The following is a 21,360-nucleotide window of genomic DNA, read 5'->3' on the forward strand; positions in this document are numbered from 1 at the left end:
TGCAAGGTATAGAGGGTACAGGGAGAACTCTTTATTGATGTCTTCCCCACTCTTTTTTTTTTCTCCTCCACCCCCCACCCCCCACCCCCCTGTCTAGTTGCAGGAACTGGAATGCAAAAGATGTTGTTAAACATAATGTCAGGCCTGGAATGGGGGAGAGAAGGAAGTGTAGGGAAAAGAAGCATCTTAAACCCCCTTTATTGTCCAGATCTTATCTTGTTGTGTGTCTGTCTTCCTTTTTTCTCTTGTTTTAGTGGGTTCAAGGGGGTGCTAAAATTAATATCGCTGCTGCCAGGTGTCAGTATGGGGGATAAATGGGCCTCAGGGTAATCTCTCTACACAGAGGAAGAGGATTTGTATTTTCAACCCCTTTTTGCTTGCCTCATTGCAGGCAGTATGGGGTGTGTGTATGTGGGGGGAAGGGGGTGAAGAAGGATTTGGAGGGCGGAGGAGCACATTCCCTCTACATTTGTTTTCCCCTCCTGCACATTCTCTCCTTTGAACCTTGTTGTTGTTGTTTCAGGAGCTGGAGGAGTGCAAGGGGGCGTTATTAATCATAACACCAGGTCCCAGAGTTCAGCTCTGGATGGAGTCACTACAGCTAGCACCACCACCACCACAACAGCAGCAGGAGGATCTGAAGCTGCTGCTGCTCCAGGGACCCTCAGTCAGGGCAAATCAGTGGTTATCAGTACCATGGCAACTGCCTTATCTACCAGGAATGGCAAAATTGGGACCACAACGGTGCAAACTTTGAATGGGAGTAACGTCGTGATGAACTCTCATCATTCGGGAAGTGCTGCTTTCTCTGGGACTCCTGCAACTGCTAATCCTGCTGCTGCACCTGCTGTTGCCCCTCTAGTTAACAATGGACCTGGATCTGTGGGGAAAGGAAATACAGTTAATGCTGTTTTGCCATCAGCTTCTAACACTGTCATCCAGACTTCTTTCCTCAGCACTGCTGTGTCCTCTGCCTCATCCCCATCACCCACAGTAATCTCTTCGCAACCACCACCAAGCATTGTAGGTGGGGGGCCTACTGTAGCACTGGTGAGGCCACCAATTCACACAGCAGGACCCACGGTTGCTGCAGCTGCTGCAGCCACCCAGAACGGGAGCAATACTGTGATCAATTCAGCCATTGGTGTGGGGAGTTTTCCTGCTGTTGCTGCAGTCACTGTGGGTTCTGGAGTTTCCCTCCAAACATCACTTGTGAACAGCCAGCCTGGTTCCAGTGTGCCGGCAGCACCCACCACACAGGTCATCAAATCAGAGTCTCCTAAAACTATAGGGCATGCAGTATCCCAGCAGCAGACACTAGTTGCTAGTGGCCAGCCCAGTACTACAGGGGGTAACATGATAATTGGGCAAACTATGCAAGCTGGGCTCTCCAATGTGGCCCCCAATCCCGGTGGGATACCTCCTACAGCTCCTGGTACCCCTACAGGAATGGCTAAGGGCACTACCAGTACAGTGGCACAAAGTCTGCCAAGGACTCCAACAGCAACTACAAGTGGTATCAGAGCAACTTTGACTCCTACAGTTTTAGCACCTCGTCTGCCTCAGGCACCTCAGAATCCAACTAATATTCAGAACTTTCAGTTACCACCAGGTAAGTAAAGACTAGAGATTTTTAATTTGTGGCTGTATATGTTGTTGAGAGGAAGATGAATGACTAATATATCTAGATTTAGTTGTAAATCATGGGGAAGTTCTTATTCCAGATATCACTTGTTTTTTGGACAGTGGCATGGGATGTTTCATGATTTTTATCCTGTTTCAGGTGACAAAGGCATGTTGACAGAATTATTTTAGAAATCTTACTATTGTTTAGATTTTCCTTTTTACTAAAGTGCAGGTGTGAACAAAGGTGCAAACCAACACAAATGCTATTGTAATGCACCGTGCGGTTTCATTTTGACATGATGCATTTTGACTTTAAAGCAGTTTTGTCAGTAATTCATATAATCTAGCATGCTGCTCTTTTCCCTGTCCCTGCATGCCCCCCTGTACCATACAAGGATCATTGCTTGGTAGTGCAGCAGCAGGTACAGCATAAGGAGAGAAGCTGCCTTCTTTTACCATAAATACATTAAAATAATATTAGAAATCTGAGTTATGCTTTCAAATTTGAAGCTCATGATGATCTTTTATCACTGGACTACAGTACAAAGGCAATCATACTCTGTCCTTACCTTACCCTGTTGTGTGTAGGGTTGCAGCTCCTGTAGTAACTAACATCACGCTTAGTCAGGGAACCAAGCCCTAGACCAGTAGGGAGTGAGTTAAAGGCAGAATAAAAAACCCTTCTGTTCTGAGAACTGGTCTATGCTCTGTCAAATATCCTTGATTATTATTTTTTTTGTCATTTTGGTAGGTGATCTTACTATACAAAGAACAGCCAATTAAATTTTATTATTACTACCTAATGAAATCAATGGTGTGCATATGCAATTCATTTCAATAGGTCTTAGAGCAGTAAAAATGATATCTGTTGAAACTACTACCCAACCTTAGACTGATGCATTATCCCATAAGATACCAGCAACCATATCTTACTGTACACTATATTTATGTATAATACTCCATTTACAATATGTGACACTGCATGGTTCCGTGAAGTCTGTCAAACATTCTGTATATTTAAATCACAATTGGGATATTAAAAATCTACATTTTTTTCTTGCATAGAAAGATATTGCCTGGCAAGAATAATGCATATGCTGAAGTTTCAAAACTGTTTTTAAATTTATCAAAATTTTAATCCTGAAATCCCTGTTTTTAAGTTGGAGCCTGTTTAAAAAACAAAAAAACCACTAAACTAAAAATGTCATACTTTCCAGGATTTTAAGATGTTCTCTTGCTCCAATATTAATCAAATTGCCCTTAAGGTTTGCAGTTGATGTTAGTAAAATTTAGGTATATCGCTCCATAGTGGCAATATGGCAATACTACATAGTATAACTAATTATGGAAGATATTGACTGGACATGATCAGCCAGTTTCTAATAAAAATATTAGTGGTTTAAAAACACTTTATCAACTTACTAAAATATGCCCCGTTTATCAACAAGGGCCCCAATCATTAGGGCTTGAGCATGCATAACTTACTCCTATGCATGGTCCCAGTGAAACAAAGTAGGGCTTTGCAGGATCTAACCTTTCATTTTTAGGACTAAGTCCTTTAAATTTAAAAAAGATCTAAAATTTTTTTTAAATGGTTGTGATATTAGAGACTATTGAGAGGTGAGGCAATTATATTTTTAGGTATAAAGTTTCAACAGAACTCAGTTCCCACTTAAGCACTTAAATGAAATGGCCACATTTTCACAAGAGCTCAGTGCTCAGCAGCTTCTATAGAGCACGGTGGGAACTGCTAGATGCTGCTGCTGGATGCTGTTTTGAAAATCTGGTCACTGTTACGGATGCTGAGTACTTCAGAAAATCTAGCCCTAGATGTTTAGGCTTCTCCCTCTCTTCCTCCATTTATACTTATAAGTGCCATTAACTTTAATACGGTTTACATTCATGTATGAGGGGAGAGTAGGCTACTATACAAAAACATAATGAATTAATTGCATTTCAAAGTACAACACAGTGACCAAATTTTCAAAGGAAGTTTTCCCCATCTCTAAAGTTGCACCAGCAAAGTTTGTACATCCAAGTTTTTGCATGTACAAAACCTCAAATAAGTCTCTGCAAGCAATATTTGCATGTAAAAATTGGAGAGATGTATGCTAGTACAGTTTGCTCATGCAAATCTGAGGAATTTATGCATGATATAACTAGAGAACAAAAACTGCATGTGCAAACTGTGTGCACAGAGTAACAACAATTTAGCATCCACTTTTGAAAGAATTGCCTGTTGTGTAGCACAGTGGCTCTCAACCTTTCCAGACTACTGTACCCCTTTCAGGAGTCTAATTTGTTTTGCGTACCCCATAGTTTCACCTCACTTAAACTATTTGCCTACAAAATCAGATACAAAAATACTAACGTGTTACAGCACACTATGACTGAAAAATTGCTTCTTTTCTTTTTACTATATAATTATAAAATCAACTGGAATATAAATATTGTACTTACATTTCAGTGTATACTATATATAGCAATATAAACAAGTTATTGTATGAAATTTTAGTTTTTACTCACTTCACTAGTGCTTTTTATGTAGGCTTTTGTAAAACCAGGCAAATATGTAGATGAGTTGATGTACCCCCTGGAAGACCTCTACGTACCCCCGGGGCACACATACCCCTGGCTGAAAACCACTGGTATAGCATATGTTCCGTATTTATTTTCCAAACAAAAATAAACTAGTTGTTTAATTTCCAGGCTCCACCCCCACATGTCCAATTACTATTCCACATAAATGACACTGAATATAAAAATGTCAATATTTTTATTAACCTGGTGTCAAGTATCAGGAGGTAGCCCTGTTAGTCTGTATCCACAAAAACAACAAGGAGTCCGATGGCACCTTAAAGACTTTAAGGTGCTACCAGACTCCTTGTTGTTTTTATTAACCTGGGTTTTCACAATGCTTGTCTTTTAAAAAAAAAAAAAAAAGTGTTTTTGAGGTAGTCTACCTTTACCTTTTAAAACAGTTTAGTTGATTTCCACTTAAAATATATTGCTTTTAGAGTGTCACCTTAATGGTGTATGCTGTATCAATTTTTAGCTAGCTAGAATTTAAATGGCCAAATTAGAAATGTGTGAAAGCAGGGAGATTAATTGTTGCGGTGCTGTTGGATTCTGCCACATTCTTAATTGTTTTCCTCCTCCCCAGAGAAAAAAGGTTATCAACATTTGTTTTGGTTAATAATGGCTTCATTTCTGTTTTACCAAAATCTTAGGAGGGTGGGAGAAGTGTGTGTGTATCTGCACTTTGTCTTTTATGCAGCAGCCCAAATTTGGAACTTGTCGCCTGAACATTTGGAGCAGTGCTATAAAATTCCAAAAATTGCATAAAAGACCATCTTTTTGGCTTTAGCAGAGATGCTGGAAATACTCTTGAATTGACTTTAGCAAGGATGATTCTGTCAAATATGCAAGGAGTTTATTTAAAGATGACTTATTGATTTATAGTGCATTTTATGAAGTTGTGTTAGGTTTTTAACTACTTGCATTGTTCTGAAGTAAATAGTGTGAGGAGATCTTTTATGCACTCATCTGGTAATAGCTGGGACAATTGATATTAAAACATCATGACATTTGGCAGTTGTTTCAGATACACAGAAAAGTATCTTGGTTGCTCATAGATGGAACAGAAGTTTGCAAGTAGAAGAGAACTATGCAGCATACATGAGATAGTAAAAAGTGACCAGAAGTCATAATTGGCATGTGCTGCAAATGTTTTTTTAATGATTTTCACACTTCTGTACATTTGATTTTTCCCCCTGAAAAAGTTAATTTTTGGATTAGCAAAGCAGTATTTTCAATTGCAGTGATATATAACAGGTTCTCAAAACGAGCCACAACTGAAATCTGCAATCTACTTACCATAACTGTATTGTCAGCCTCGAGAATTTAACAAAAGATGAAACAGGTTTCTCTGATCACAGGTATATTATACTGTTACTCTGTTCTGCTATTTTCTTATGAAAAGGCATTCTAATGAATTGTCTTAGGCTAAGTCTACAGTATGAGCTAGGGGGTGTGGTTCCCAGCTCACACGTTCATAGGCGCAGTAGCTCAGTGACAGCTGGCACTGGTGTAATAAATGGAAGTGTAGCTGCGGTAGCATGGGCAGTAGCAGCGATGGCACAGTTTAGCCATGCTGAGTATGTATTCGGAGGGTTCAGACAGGTCTGTACACAGCACAGCTAAGCCGTGCTCCTGCTGCCCATTCTGCCACGGCTATGCTACTATTTATATTTCAGCTAGCTCTCATTGAGCTACCACGAGTATGTCTAGATGAGCTGGGAATCACAGCCTCGCTTGTAGTGTAGACCGAGCTGAAGAAGCCTGCTAAAAGGTACGCAGCGTAGTGGAGGGGGAAAGTACTATATGCATATATTGAATTAAACAGTAAAGAGCTGGTAGATCTGGGGAGTTTTCCCCCTGTCTCCCCCCCCCCAGCCTAGGCAAAAGTGAAATATAGACAAACCCCCCCCCCTTTTTTTTCTTTTGAGTAAGTTTTAGTACTTATGACACTTGCTGAGGACTTTCCTCCTTGTCCACAGAATAGTACAGCAAAATGTAGTGATTGTTAAAGCTTCCCTACACACCAATCTGGAGGGATCGCCTCTAGGTGATGGAGGAGGGGTAGATCATTCTCTGTGCCCATTTAATCCTCTGTACTTCTGGCTGAGACTGCCAACAAGGATATCACAGTTGTCCACTAGTCACTGAACTGATGCCACAAATTAATTTTTATATGGGTCATAGAACAACCATCAGATGGTAATGGTAGAGGGTCTCTACTGCTTTACTCCTCCCTCAGTATTTCCTAGCATCTGCTAGTAGTTGGATGTGGGAAACGGGGACACAAGTGTATTGTATTCTAGCACCTAGCTTCTGGGTTTTTTGGGGTCCTCATACGCTATGAATAACTCCAGTGGCTGCCACCACTCATAGCTTTCCCAAGCAATAGCAGCATGAAACTGACGTGATTTGAAGAGTTTCATTGTTGTGGGGTTCTGAGCAGCAGTAGTAAAAATGACCAATGTTAATTTCATGCTGCTGCTACTTGGTAGAACTATAGCTCCAGTGCTTCCACTGGCACCTATGTAATCTGTATACTGAAGAGGACAACATTATCCATTTATATTTGTCTCACATTTGGACGGTTTTCTTCACGACCATAGAGGCTGGATACTTAATTTGTTTTAAATGGAGGTTTAAATTCTACAGAAATGTATGGGTTTTGGCTCTGTCACTTGCTGGAGGAGGATTCTTACTCTTCTTGTTTTTTGTTTTGTTCTTTTTTCCAAACTCTGCTTATTGTGGTCCCATTTAGAAAAGTACTTTATGCCTCACCTTAAGCATATACTCAAGTCTCGTTGACTTGAATGGTGATGCTTTCCTGAATTGGAGCCATTTAAAAACAGTTTGCACACCTGTAGTGTGTATTTTTTTTTTTTTTGACAAACAGTCTTCTGTGTATTTAAAAATCCAAACGTTTGTCACCAAAAATCAGCTGGGCACGCCACAATAATTAAGTCATAAAATTGGCATGAAGGCACAGAGATAGACTTTGGTCCCAATCCTGCAAACAGTTTACGTACATGTAATCGTACTCAGATGAATGGTCCCACTGACTTCAGTAAAGATATGCATCTACTAATGCTTTTCCAGGATTGGCATCCTAGACTAGTAAGCATAAGAGGGTGGAAAGAAAAAAGGGAAAGCTAACAGATTTTGAATAAAACAATTTAAATAGTTTTTTCCATTGTAAAGCTCTGATATTTGTTATAGCTGATATTTGTTATTGCTTTTTGGGTCCATTCTCTTTTTTTCAAGTAGGCATCTCTGAAATGCTTAATTGTATATTTAAGTTTCTGTGAATGTGAATACACATGTGAAAACTTGCTGACTTTCAGGTGGAAAGATACATGCAAAGTATCTGAGGGAAGAATGCTAAATATTGAAATATATCTCCTGTTCTAATTCCCACCAACTTGTGAGCAAGTCCAAATGTTTTCACCTGCTTGCAGCTTTTGTCTACTACACTACAGCCTACCAGTGTTATGCCTGCTAACTGTTAGCATGGCCATATTTTTTGTGTGTGGGTTTTTTTAAAAAAAAGGTGTCTTAACAAGCAAGGATAAAAGCAGCTTACTGTAGTACTTTTCACTTTCAAAGCATATTACAAATGTTAATCCTTTCACAACCCCTGTGTGGTTGGAAAGTAAGTGTATTACCTCAACTTGAAAGCTGGGGAAACTGAGGGAGAAAAGTTGTGACTTTCCCATGGCTGGGGGTGGGAGCGGGGGTCGGCGATGTCAATGTCAAAGCCAAAATTAAAACTTGGAAGTTCTGTGCTCAGATCACTGGATGATATCTGTTTCCAAAAGAGAAAATTATGGATTTCCTCTGTTCTACATTTAAAAGGGTTGGGGGGAAAACGGCTCAAATTATTTTCTCAGCAAAAGGAACATTTTGCTTGATTTGAAATGTCTTTTTATATGTAGATCCATCACGTTTACCATATATTTCAAGACTAAGGGGAGAAAAAGAACTTTATAGACTTGTTAAAATGTGATAAGGTTATCATAATTTTATTATATTTTAAGTTTTGCCCAATAAGAACTTAAGGTTGAGAAGGTGATTATTTATTTTAAAACAGCATATGATGAGGCAGAGCAATAAATTGTTTTACATGGCCAGTAAAATACAAATTGACACTTTCAGTGACCAGGCTTTATAGGGAGTATAATTGTGATTCTTCAAAACTCACTTGTTGAAAGCATTTTGTTATCTTGAGCTGTATACAGTTCCATTTTAGGGTTAGAGTAGTTATGCAAAAATTTGTATTCATGCCAGTCTTCATAACAAATTCAGATTTTTTTTTTTAAACATGCTTAATTTTGGTTGAGGTTTGGTGTTTTGGGGATTACTTACCCCTTCAGTTTAAGGGCCATGCAGATGCGTATGATCAAGGCAGTGGCCCAAAAGCTGTGGATATGGGTTAGTTGCTGCTTCTGAGGTATTCTGCACACCACTGCTAGTACAGGAACTGTCCAACACAGTGTGTTTACTCAATGAGTCACCATAATTTTCTATTTCCATGAATCTAAGTGGGCCACTTCTGAAAGGCACTGAAATTATTTTGGCCTGGGGACCAAAATTTTGGATGCTTCTCTCAACTTGAGTTCACAACTTAGCTGCAGTACTCTATTTTAGCTAAGCTGGCAATGGAAAATGTAAATGTCAGCACTTCATATTAATCAGAAAAAATGTGCATTGGTCAACCAACATGGTGATAAGACAAGTCAGTTATTACAAAACACCCTTGAGATTGCTTTGCTTTTTTGAGTATTTTGATCACCTTCAGTTCTAATTACCAAAAAGTGCTGCTTTCGATGCTTGTAAATAAAATTTTAAAGGAGGTTTTTTTTGGTTGCCTGGGCTATATATAGAATTCATTTCAAATAAAGACCCAGAATGCCTCTTTACACTACTTGATGTTTTTATTAAAAATATTTTAATGTGAAAAGGGGTTAGGTTAAAATACTCTTGGCAGTGTTAGTCACCAGGGGTCAAACTCAGCCTTGGGTGGGTAGGCATATCTCTATTTGCCCATGTCTGAATTTGATCAATATTGTTTGATTTTGAGACACTCAGTTACAAAGTTATTTGTCAGTCACGCTAATTACTTTTTCAAGAACAAAATATAAACTAACTGAAGATATAACATTCTAGAAACAGTTGGTCACTTGAAAATAAATATAGGAAAACATTTTTTACTACTGACCTTAGTAGTGGAGAAAATATCTTTTGACAGTCTTTATCAGCTAAAACACCTGATATTATCAACTGTAAAGATTCTATGTATGGTCAGGTGTACCCCTGCTCCTGATGGAACCTCTGCGGTGTCAATAGTGTTTACCTGTGGCCACATGGGTACCCTTGTGCCAGTCACTTGTGCAATGAGGACCTCAGTGAACACTGGTGCAATGAGGATGCAGTTGAAATAGCCTCCCTTCTTCTGAATAATTTCCTTCCCTGATGCACGTCTTAAATCAAAACTAGGAATCCGTTCTAATATCTGACCTAAGTTCCCTCTAAGCTGTGTGGCTGCGCAGCTGCCTATTAAGCCCCGCTCAAGGCTGTAGTGGGGAGAGATGCCTCTCCCCCAGCACAGACCTGCCGCGGTGGGGAGAGGTGCCTGCATGGACTAGCCCTGGACTTGGTGTGGCTGAGGGAGAGGAGCCCAGCTCCCTTGGCCCAGCCCAGCTCTGCTGGAGCTTTCGCAGTGGGGAAGAGGTGCCTTTTCCCCCAGCCCCAAGCTACTGCAGTGTGAGAGGGCTGGGGGGAGTCATCTCTTCCCACCGGAGCAGCCTGCACCCCAAACCCCTCATCCCCGGTCCCACTCCAGAGTCTGCACCTCCCATACCCCAACCCTCTGCCCCAGCCCTGAGCCCCCTCCCACACTCAGAACGCCTCAGCCCCACCCTCAGTCACACATCACCTCCATATTGGTGCACATAACAAAATTCATTCCGCACATGGGTGTAAAAATTAGAGGGAATACTATATCTGACCCCTGTTACTGAACCTTTAGAGTGCTAATGCTCTACATGATATGTACATGGGTTTAATTAATTTTTTTAAAACTGATTTAGATCTTTTCTAAATATCAAAAGTTGTACTTTATACCAGTACAGTAAAGTAGTACAGCCTCCCTAGTGAGGTGCACTGTAAACCTAATTCCCGTAAGGGAACGTGATGGGACCTATTACCTATACTATTGGTAAGATACATTTTATGGTATAATTGTATCCACAGTAGGGATTGTACCAGTATAACTATTCTTGTTTATTTATTTATTTATTTATTTTTTAAATCACACACTTAAATAGTTTGATTATACCAGTATGAAAACTGCAAACCAGGCTTTAGCAAAATCAGTGCAAGATGCTGTGTGGACATATTTATTTTGGTTAAGACTTAACCTACACTGGAATAAATTGAAATAACTGTTCACACAGCCTTTCACACTGGTTTAACTAAATATGTTTAAAATGACACACTTAACTAAACTGGTAAAATTTTCTCATGTATATACAAACTCTTTCTTTGACTAGCTCTATATGCTAAATGTTTTTTTACTGGAAAATACTAATTGATTTGAACTCAGATGGGATTGAAACATATAGATCCCAATCCTGCAAAAAGATTTGCACAGAATGCTCCCTGTACTCACCCATAGCCCCTCTGAAGGCAGTGTACAAATATAGAGTAAAAGACTGTTCCTGCCTATGTAATGCTGTCAGGTTAAAATCATAATTTTAAAAGATCAGCCTCCTTATCTGTATTACAGATGACTAGTAGATTATTTACATTTGAATGTAAAGGGTGACTTTCCTTTTTTATTATTAATTTATTGGATTTTGATCATCTTGGGCAAACAAGTCAGTGTCACTTTTTGTTTCTGCTCTTTCACTTTCTGGTAAGCTGGCATTAGCATAGCTCTGCAATAGGTTAACGCTGTAGGGAGGTGTTCAAATAAAGTTCTTCTGGGCAAGACTGTATTTACTCTTTGTGGAGTATCTAGCACAATGAGGCTGGGATCCTATTTGGGTCTTTATGTAGTTCTGAACCACAAGTAAATCCAAGCAAATAACCAAAGGTAGAAAATTATATCAATGACACTAGGTAATTTTTTCAAATAAAGAACCAAAAATGTATATTTTGAACCTCATCTACCTGGCAATCTCCCTTTTAGCATTGGTTCTTGACAAAGTGTTGCTGAGAAACATTTTCAGTGATACATTGTACCAAACAAAACAAGCTCTCTCTTGAATTTGTATTATGTAAGAAGTTTGTATCATTTTAAAACACTGTCATGCTTTGTATGGAAGAGTTCATATGGATTCATAGATATAATGCTGTCCTCGGGAGCGAAAAAATCTTACCGCGTTTATAGGTGAAACTGCGTTATATCGAACATGCTTTGGCCTCGAGCATTTCCGTTAATAGTCCCTTCCCGCTCCTTGACTGACCCCTCAGAACCCCTGACCTATCCAACCCCCCCCCACCGCTCCCTGTCCCCTGACTGCCCCGACCCCTATCCACACCCCCGCCCCCTGACAGGCCCCCCGGGACTCCCAAGCCCTATACAATGTCTCCGTCCCCTGACCGCCCCACCCCCAGAACCTCCGAACCATCCAGCCGCCCCCCTGTCCCCTGACCACTCCCTGAGACCCTCTGCCGCTTATCCAACCCCTCAGCCATGGCCCGGCACCTTTAACATGCAGCTTAGAGCAGCGTCTCGGAGCCTGACATGCTGACATGCTGATCCGCCGAAGCGCACAGCTCCGCCCCCCAGAGCACTGCTTTACCGCATTATATCCAAATCCTTGTTATATTGGGTCATGTTATATCTGGGTAGAGGTGTAGTTTATTCTTCTAGTAAGAGCAGTCTATATAACTTTTAAACATTACTGTCCTAATATACGCCCTTGTGAGTTGCTGAATTATGAAACACATAGCATCAGTTTATTATATAGAATTAAAAGTATGCTAGGTACTGTACAGACAGCTAAAATAATATTATCCTTGTCCCATAGTGCAATGTTTCCTAAATGGTGGGACCTGACCTACCAGTGGGTCGTAGGAAGGTTCTAGGTGGGTTGCCATGTGTAGGGCTGGATTAACCTATCACTAGGCCCTAGGCAAACATCCACTTCTCTTGACTCAGTGCAGAGATGAGGCCTGGAAAGGTGATTGGGGATGGGGGTGGAGTGGTTGGAGAGCAAGCTTACCCCACAGCAGCAGCTTCAGTGCCATTGGGTACTCTGGGCGTTGAGATCTGTGGCACAGAGTTGCGTAACCAGTCAGGTTTGTACTGGCTGCCCCTCTATCACACAGAGATGACCTCATATGCCCAGGAGTAGGCAGCCAGCCTCATGGGACGGGAGCCATCGCTGCAGGTTCAGTGGAGGGGGGGCTCCCTCTCTGCCCCCACCCCGCCCTGGGGGCCTTTCCTTTACACTGCGCTGGGATTAGGGTTTTGGTTCTGGGGTGAAAGGTGCACATATGTAATGGTGGGTTGCAAAAAGAGAGAAAATACAATTGGTGGGTCACCTTAGTAAAATGTTTGGGAATCACAGCCATAGGGCATACCATCTAAATATCAGTGTAGAAAGAAAGGCTAGGTGATGGGACACAAACAAAAAGCAGGTTTCAGAGTAGCAGCCATGTTAGTCTCTAAGGTGTCACAAACAAAAAGCAGATGACTGAACAACAACATTTAACATTTGAAAAGTAACTATTAATAATCCAGTGTATGTGTTTCCGTGAAGAAAAGCTAGGACCGGTAAACCTCTTAGAGGAAATATATTTTCAGGGAGGACTTGAAAGAAATGAGGGTGGGTCATGGTGGACGTGATCAAAGAGGGTGTTCCAGTCATAAGGAGCAGAATGGAACAAATCGCAGTGACAGGGGAGAGGAAAATCTAAAGAGGGTGATTAGTAGAGTGTTTTAGAAAAAAGGATGAAGTGATAAAAATAAAACCCCAGAGGAAGGAGAAGTTGCGCAGCACATTGTAGAAGTACTAGGAGCTCAAATTTGGTGCAGTGGTGGTTACTTTCTAATAAAGATATACACTGACACACACACAGGTCCTAGCACAGGGAACCAAAAAGGGATCCTGTCCATGCAATATGTGTCATTCTCAAGTATTTTGTCTTGTTCCTCTCTTTCTAGTACGCCAGCTACTTCTCTTTTTCCATGGTCCCTTTTAAAAAAAAGAAAAAACTAAGTCTTATTACTTGTTACCCCACATTGTTCCCTTGTTAAATCTAGGTTTAAAAAAAAACTTTTTAAGGTTTCTTAACTGATGAGTTGTTAGAATGAGAAACATTTACAGAAGTGGAGAGAAGATTTTATGTTTTTGGTGAGGGTTTTTTTTCCTTTATTAAAATTAGTGCTGTTTGAAAAAGAGATGGTACTGAATAATGTTATGAAAAAGACATGTTTGTATCATGTCCATGTGCCAGTTTAATTTTACTTCTAATTGCAGAGGGCCTTTTGGTTTCTCTTGTATCTGAACTTCCAGGAGCAGTATAGTGCTGTAAATCTCTAAAATAGGAAATTCTGTGCCTACCTAGGGAACTCGAGGCGGGAAAAAAACCTCAGTGGTGCCACCACTGGTTCAGCTATGTATTGGCACGGTGGTAAAAGTGCCACAAGTCAGAGGAATCTTTCTGCATTATGGCTCCTGCCACTGCAACAGAACAAGTAGCACTAGTGGAAATTTTTCCTAAGACTCTCTAATGTAGACAAGACTTTAGCATGGAATGAAAACTAGCTGGTTTGCAAAACCACAAGTGCAATTTAACATATTAAAAAAATTGGTGACCCACTTGTGAATTTAATTCTTCCTTCCTCAAAAAAAGTTAGATTCATATACTACTGGGCCATATTCTCTCATGTAACTCTTTTGAAGTTAGTGGCATTACACCAGGGATAAATTTAATCCACTTTGTTTATTGAGATCAAAATTATTGAAGAAAAATTTGGTTTACTTCTTGATGTTGGTTTTCCTTCTAAGTTCTTGCCTTCTTGGACTTTGCTAATAATGTACAACTAGGCCATGTTAAGCATGAAAAACCTGCTCTGTGAATTTCAGACTAAAACCGAACCTGCATCAGTTTGTTTATAGCTTGACAGAAAGGTGTTTGATGTTTTGGCTCTTCACATACAGACTTGAAAGCATGTTTACACCTTTGCAGGTAACATAGCTTTCTAGAGAGGTGTTAACATAGTTTCAAAGCTGACTGCAGTTGGGGCATTTGTTACTTTATTATTTAATTTTGCAATGGCTACCAACACTGCTCCCACATCTTAAAAGACTTTTCAAATGAGTCCACCATCAAGTGTGGTCATTTTTTGGCACTTTGACATTGACATTTGCTTTAACTGTTAATTCTTAAAATATTTTCATTAGCAGTTCATACTTGCTTCACCTATTGAATTGGTAATCAATATAGTAATTTAAGCTGTATGGCTGCAATGAAGTTCTTGTGTAGGGTTAATGAGAAAAAGCCTTTGGCATGAAATTAGTCTTACCTTTTATATATCAAGCAATTAGGAAAAACACACTTATGAAAATTACTTTTGCATTATCCAAACTTGTCTTTATTTAATTTACAAAAATTAGACCATGAGTGAACTATAATTGGGGCCCTATGTAATCTCTCATTCTGTGGCCATAGAACTTGCCACAGAAGGCATACTAATGCCACAGAATTGTGCACCAGAATCCCAGCTTTCATTTTTAAAGAGCAGTGTTTCTAACCTTCACAGTTGTGAAATCTAAACTGAGTGTAAACTGATGTGGTTGTATCTTCCTGAGTTTGCATAGCACCTGAAACAATAGTTCGTAGGGGTGTGAACGGCCCCATTCATTTGTCAGTCAGTCTCTAGTTTGCCATAGATTTTTTCCATTTTGCTGTAGCCGGACACCTGGTATCCTGTTTTTATATATATTTTTCGGTGTCACTATCTTTCTGGGACCAGCTTGCAGCTTCCTTTTGTTTCCAGGTTTCCCCACAAGAGGGAGTTAGATTCTAGTACATGCTCACTGCACTGTTTTACCTAACCAGGCAGAAAGAGGTTAAGGGGAGCTGGGCTGCCTGGAAAATAGCTGAATAGTCAAGGCTTAGGGACTGGGGAGATAAGCTGCAGAAGTCAGCTATGAGTTTCCTCATTCCCTGGGGGATAGGGAGAGAAGCCAGGCTGTTTGGAGAGCATACTGGAAAAACATATCCTCAGAAATCACTGTGGAAAATTTTTTTATAACAATGAATATTTTTTCAATTATGAGTCACAGTTGTGTATGTTTGCATGGGTTGGAGGTATTTTGAGCAGTACGATAGATTAATATTGTAGCATAATTTAGGGGTTGTTGAAAAATTTGGTCCATTGTGCCATGCATGGAGAGCCTCAACCTATGTAGCGTTTTCAAGTTCTTCCCAAGCTACTTCAACATGCCCACTGTAGTCCAGTTGCCATTTTATGCCAATGTGATGGCAAACTAGGTCCTGAAGGGTCCTTGAAAGCCTCTCATTGATCTGGTATGTTAGAAAATTCATTCTTAGAGAGCAAGACCTTATTTATCCAAGCAATTCAAGAGGAAGTTCAACCCCAGAGCTGACTGGCTAAGCAAAAGACACGTTCAACTGGAGATTGGGAACTTGACCAGAAAATGTTCATTCATGTATCAAAGATGTATGGTTCCTTCCACAATGCTTCCCAGGGTCACCTGGCCTGAGGCTATTGTAGAGCCAAATGTGGAGAACAAATATTGTATCTTGTGGTCTCTTTCCCCCCCCCCCCCTCCAAAAAAAAAAAAAAAGTCTATGGACTTTGCCTTCCAGCAAGAGTAGCTTGGAGAATCAAGGAAGACAAGACCATAGTCCCCAGTTCCCTCATTTGCTGATTGTGTCAATTTATGGCCCATGGCCACTTGCTGCTTATAAGGATCTGCTGAAGGAAAAGCCCACTTGTTCCATGCCTCCAGAAGCTCAACTTGTTGGCCTAGAACTTGAGGCAAAGGCTCCAAGAGCATGGTTACTCATGAGAGCCAACTGACTTTTATCCTTCCTGGATTTCAGAAATAGTAGTACCAGAGTAATTTTTTTGTGTGGTGGTGGTGCAATAGGGATGAACAAATTATTTTGTAGACCTCCATGTCAAATATAGAACATGCTCTTTTCATGTTTAGAAAACAGTTGTCTCAGCTGTTTTCAAGTTCCTGTGCACAGTCTTGGACACATCAAATTAAGTGACATCTTTGCTGTTTATCCTTGTATTTCATGAATTCTTTACAGAAGTAGCCAGGCTTTGCTCCTTTCAGTACTCATCAAATGACTAAGAAAACAAACCAGTGGAATCTTAACTTGGTCCTCTGAGACCTGATGAAATCTCCTTTTTAGCCACTTTGCACAGGTGTCAGACCATTTCTGAACTCTGAAAGTAACTTCTTATTTTGACTGGAGCTGAGTGAAGTGGGGACAAGACCCTCCCCATAAAACTTCATGAAAACTTTGTTACTGTTTTTGCACCCCATAAATTGTGGAAGACTCCATGCTTTTTTGCAGCAAAGCACACAGGACTTTGAAGTCCTTTGCCCAAAATTTCAACCAGGGGACTAGTGTAAGTTCTACAAAAGTCTTAATTTTTTTTAAAAGGAGAATCCTCCTCTGTGGAAGACATATAGCCCTAAAGGAATGATAGGACTGGCACACTAAGTGTATTGTGTATGAATAGTTATTTTAACATTAAACTGCCCCATTCCATATGACTCCTTTGCAGGACCCTGATCTAATTCCAGGTACCTGTTAGCTTTACTCTGATGTGTGTAGCTGGATAGGTTTCATGGCAGGAGAATATGATTTGTAGACTATATGTTTAACTAATTCAGTGGTGGTTTTTTTGCAGTAACAGTCTAGTGGTCAGATGTTTATTTTGTGAGGCTTTTGGTAATATAATGGATACAGTTTTATGTCATAATTAGTGCTTGAGAGCAAGACTTTCTTTTTTAATATGAAATTTTTATGGGTTCTCTACACTATCTTGTCCTTCTGACTTTTTTTTAAGATTGGCTGGAGAAGTAGCTTTAAAAACTATTTTTTTTCCCCGTCTGTTCCTCTGTGAATAGAAATCAAAGGCAGTTATTCATTTAAGATGTTTAAAAGTCATGGAACTCTTCCATTTTAAAATAGAAATGTAGGGTTGGAAGGAGCCTCAAAGGTCAATGCGTCCAGCTCCCTGCACTGAGGCAGGATCAAGTTAAACCTAAGCTATCCCTGACAGGTGTTTGTCAAACCCGTTCTTAAAGTCCTCCAATTGTGGGAATTTTACAGCCTTGCTTGGAAGCCTATTCTAGAGTTAACTACCTTTATAGTTAGAAAGATTTCCTAATATCTAACTTCACTCTCCTTTATAGCGGATCAAACCCATCACCTCCTGTCCTACCTTTGGTTGGCATGGAGAACAATTGATCCCTGTCCTCTTTTTATAACAACCCTTTACATATTTGAAGACTATTATCAGGTCCCCCACCTCAGTCACCTTTTCTCAAGACTACACATGCACAGTTTTTTAACCTTTTCTCATAGGTCAAGTTTTCTAAACCTTTTATCACTTTTGTAGCTGTCCACTGGACTCTCCAATTTTTCCACATCTTTCCTAAAGGGTGGTGCCCACAATTGGACACACTGTTCAGCTGAGGCTTCACCAGTACTGAGTTATCTCCTGTGTCTTACAACACTCCTGTTAATACACCACAGAATGCCATTAGCCTTTTTCACAACTGCATAACATTATTGGCTCATTCGATTTGTGATCCATTATAACTCCTAGATAGTCTTCAGCAATACTTTCATGTGGCCAGTTATTCCTCATTTTATAGTTATGCATTTGATTTTTTTACTTCCTAAGTGTAGTACTTTCACTTGTCCCTGTTGAATTTCATTTGGTTGAATTCAGTCTAATTCTCCTTATTTGTCAAGGTCATTCTGAATTCTAATCTTGTCCTCCAAAGTGCTTGTAACCCCTCCCAGCTTGGTGGTCTCCAAGTTTTAAAAGCATATTCTCCACTCAATTCTCAAGTCATTAATCAAAATTATTGAGTAGTACCAGTCTCAGGACTGACCCATGTGGGATCCCACTAGATATGCCCTCCCAATTTGACAGCAAGCCATTGATTAACTATTCTTTTGAGTATGGTCTTTCAACTAGTAATGCACCAACCTTACAGTAATTTCATCTAGGTTGTTTGAGAATGTCATGTGGGATTGTCAAGTCTTACTAAAAATCAGGATATCATGTCTGCTGCTTCCCCCACTTTCCATTAGGTCAATAACCATGTCAACAAGGAAATTAGGTTTACATGGAATGATTTGTTCTTTGCAAATCAATGCTGGCTGCCGCTTATAACCCTATGATCCTCAAGGTGCTTACAAATTTATTGTGTAATAATTTGTTCCAGTATCTTTCCAGGTGTTGAAATTAGGCTGAGTGGTCTGTAATTCCCTGGGTCCTCTTTATTTCCCTTTTTAAAGATAGGTACTATATTTTCCCTTCTCCAGTCCTCTGGGACCTAAACCATTCTCCAAGAGTTCTTGCAGGTGGCTGCTAAGCATTCCAAGATTGTTTCAGCTAGCTCTTTAAGTATTCTAGGATTAATTTCATCTGACTCTGATGACTTGAATTCATCTACCTTATCTAAATATTCTTTAATCTGTTCTTTCTCTATTGTGGCTTGAGTTCCTTGCCTCTTGTTAATGTTAATTGTGTTGAGTATGTGGTCACCATTAACCTTTTTAGTACAGACTGAAGCAAAATAGTCAAACTCCTTAGCTTTCTTGACATCATCAGTTATTAGTTCTTCCCCCCCACTAAATATAGGGACGTACACTTTCCTTCATCTTTCTCTTGTACCTGTTTATTTAATGTGTGCATAGTCATCTGGCCAAGTGATGGCAGTTCTTCTAGGCCACGAGTGAACCTAGTCTTATACCTAAGGTATCTAAAGAACCTCTTATAGTCTCTTAGGCTAAGGCACAAAATGAGTTATGGCTAGCAAGGGACCTTTCTGATTTTGTCAATAATGCCAATAAGGGTGGTGGTTATAATATCAGGATACTAGAAAGTTGTCGTACTTGCTCCTTAATGTTATGGATTTCAGAGTTGGATTGAGTGCATCTGATTAGTATAAATACTATTATAAATGGTTTGGTGTCTCTTGTTGAAAAGAATCCCAAGCACCTTACAAACTGTAGGCTCAATCCTTTTTGGAGAGCCCAAAATACCTATTGACCTTAGTGTATGTGGAAAGGTTCTCTTTTATGGAAATCCACTGCTTTATCAGGCTTGGAAAACTGTTGGGTTCCAAGTGTTGTGGGCAGAGCGGCAGGTTAGCCTTGTACCTTGTTTGACAGTGCTCTCTAGTAGTGTACCTATGGAACTGCTGTCATATTTCCGATTTTCTGCCTCTATGATCAGAAGCGGAGATTCCTCTGAACTTCCCTCAGGCTTCTTCCTTACAAGACAGACTTTCATTTTTTTTTTCTTCCTCCGACTAGGTTGGCTTACCTCTGATAGGAGGACAGTCTTTACACATGCACCTAGGACAGGGTTTGGGATTAGGCCCCTGATCAACACTGGCAGTGGGTAAATTGTTCCAACAGCAACTTCAAAGGGCACGCCAACTGTGTACAACTTAGCTTGTCATACAATATAGGTGCCTGGCTTTTTGACAAATGTTGAGCCAAGGTCTTGAACGAAAAAAGCTCAGCGGGGGAAAAAGTTGCAAACAAACATCATGGCCACCAACACAGGCTGGTCAGTCGTAGGGCGAAGAAAGGAGGGTTCTGTGGGACAACTTGTATTGGCCCAGTGGCAGGCCCCTACTGCCCCTGCCACTGTTTCTCTGGGAAGCTCTCTATTAACTCTGTCCTTTCTCTGATTCACTACATTGAATGTTCATCCATTGTACAACTCTATGTAGTGCTGTCAAGTCATGCTATAGAAGAGAACTTAGTGAAACACCTTGGCTTTGCAAGTAAAAATTGGACACCACGCCATTATTGGCTCAAGTTAATTCAGTCATTCTTCAGTCCGTCATTTCTCAACTCACTCCCCCCCCAACCCCCCACCGATAACTTATCTCTGGCCTTCTCCATTAATTTATTCATTTAGGGATGTGTTCATCTCAGTTCCTGAACATTATGGATTGATGACTTTGTTTATATTCCTTGTGTAATTCAGAATGCTGCTGTTCCCTACCTCTGCTTTGTTCTCACATGCATATATGGCTTTTAGCCCTTTGTGGTGATTGCTTATAATGTAGTTTTTCTTAAACCTGGTCTACACTTAAAAATTAGACCGAACAGCTATGTCACTCAGGGTGTGAAAAATTTTGCTCTCTGGGCACTGTAGTTAGATCGACTTAACTTCAAATATAGATGGCATTCTTTTGTTGACATAGTTGTCTCTGACAGGAGGTATGGATTAACTACATTGATGGAAAAACCCCTTCCGTTGATGTTGATTGGAAGCACATACACTATGGTACTACAGTGGCACAGCTGCAGCGATGTAGCGTAGACTTGTCTGTAGTTTAGACTAACGGGCTCTGTCTAGACTAGAAAAAGTTGTTTTTTTTTCCAATTAAGTTTGCTCTGTTGAGCCAGTTTAACTTGATTGAAAACCCCACGCTACACTTATGTAGACAGTTTTACACCTTCAGCTTGATTTTTAGCAAGTTATAACAACTAGGGTCCTGTTTTGATGAGTTAAGCTAGTTCAATTGAAAAAAAAAAAAAAACCCACACTTTTCTCTTAGCCAAGACTCCATATCAACGTAAGGTATGCTAGCATTGTATTACTGATTAACTTTATTTGGAGGCTAAGATTTCCACACTAAAAGTTCTTTCTTTGAAACGTCTTTGAATAATTTTGTACATCTTCATAAATTATCAAAATACTAACAATTTTTAATTTGAGCAATTTCAGGCACTTAGATTTTAGTATAGGATTGTAGCAAGGTTACAACCTGATTAATCTTACAGTATTTTTCTAGTCTTATGTTGACACTGGCTGTTTCTGTAATTTATTATTAACATTATTAATTTTTATAGCACCATAGGTGAACAGGACAATTTATAAATAATCCTGTTATA

General features: G+C 39.9%; 1 protein-coding gene across 2 annotated transcripts in view; it reads left to right on the forward strand.

Annotated features, from left to right (window-relative positions):
* TAF4 (TATA-box binding protein associated factor 4) overlaps positions 1-21,360 on the forward strand; it is a 69,829-nt gene that overhangs the window by 5,597 nt on the left and 42,872 nt on the right. For both annotated transcript variants that reach the window (XM_075118729.1, XM_075118728.1), the window contains exon 2: positions 524-1,612. In XM_075118729.1, the coding sequence (XP_074974830.1) occupies positions 697-1,612 (916 nt within the window). In that variant the 5' untranslated portion in view covers positions 524-696. The remainder of the gene's footprint in view (positions 1-523; positions 1,613-21,360) is intronic.

This window comes from Caretta caretta, chromosome 13 (assembly GCF_965140235.1).
Source record: "Caretta caretta isolate rCarCar2 chromosome 13, rCarCar1.hap1, whole genome shotgun sequence".
Classification (NCBI taxonomy): Eukaryota; Metazoa; Chordata; order Testudines; family Cheloniidae; genus Caretta; species Caretta caretta.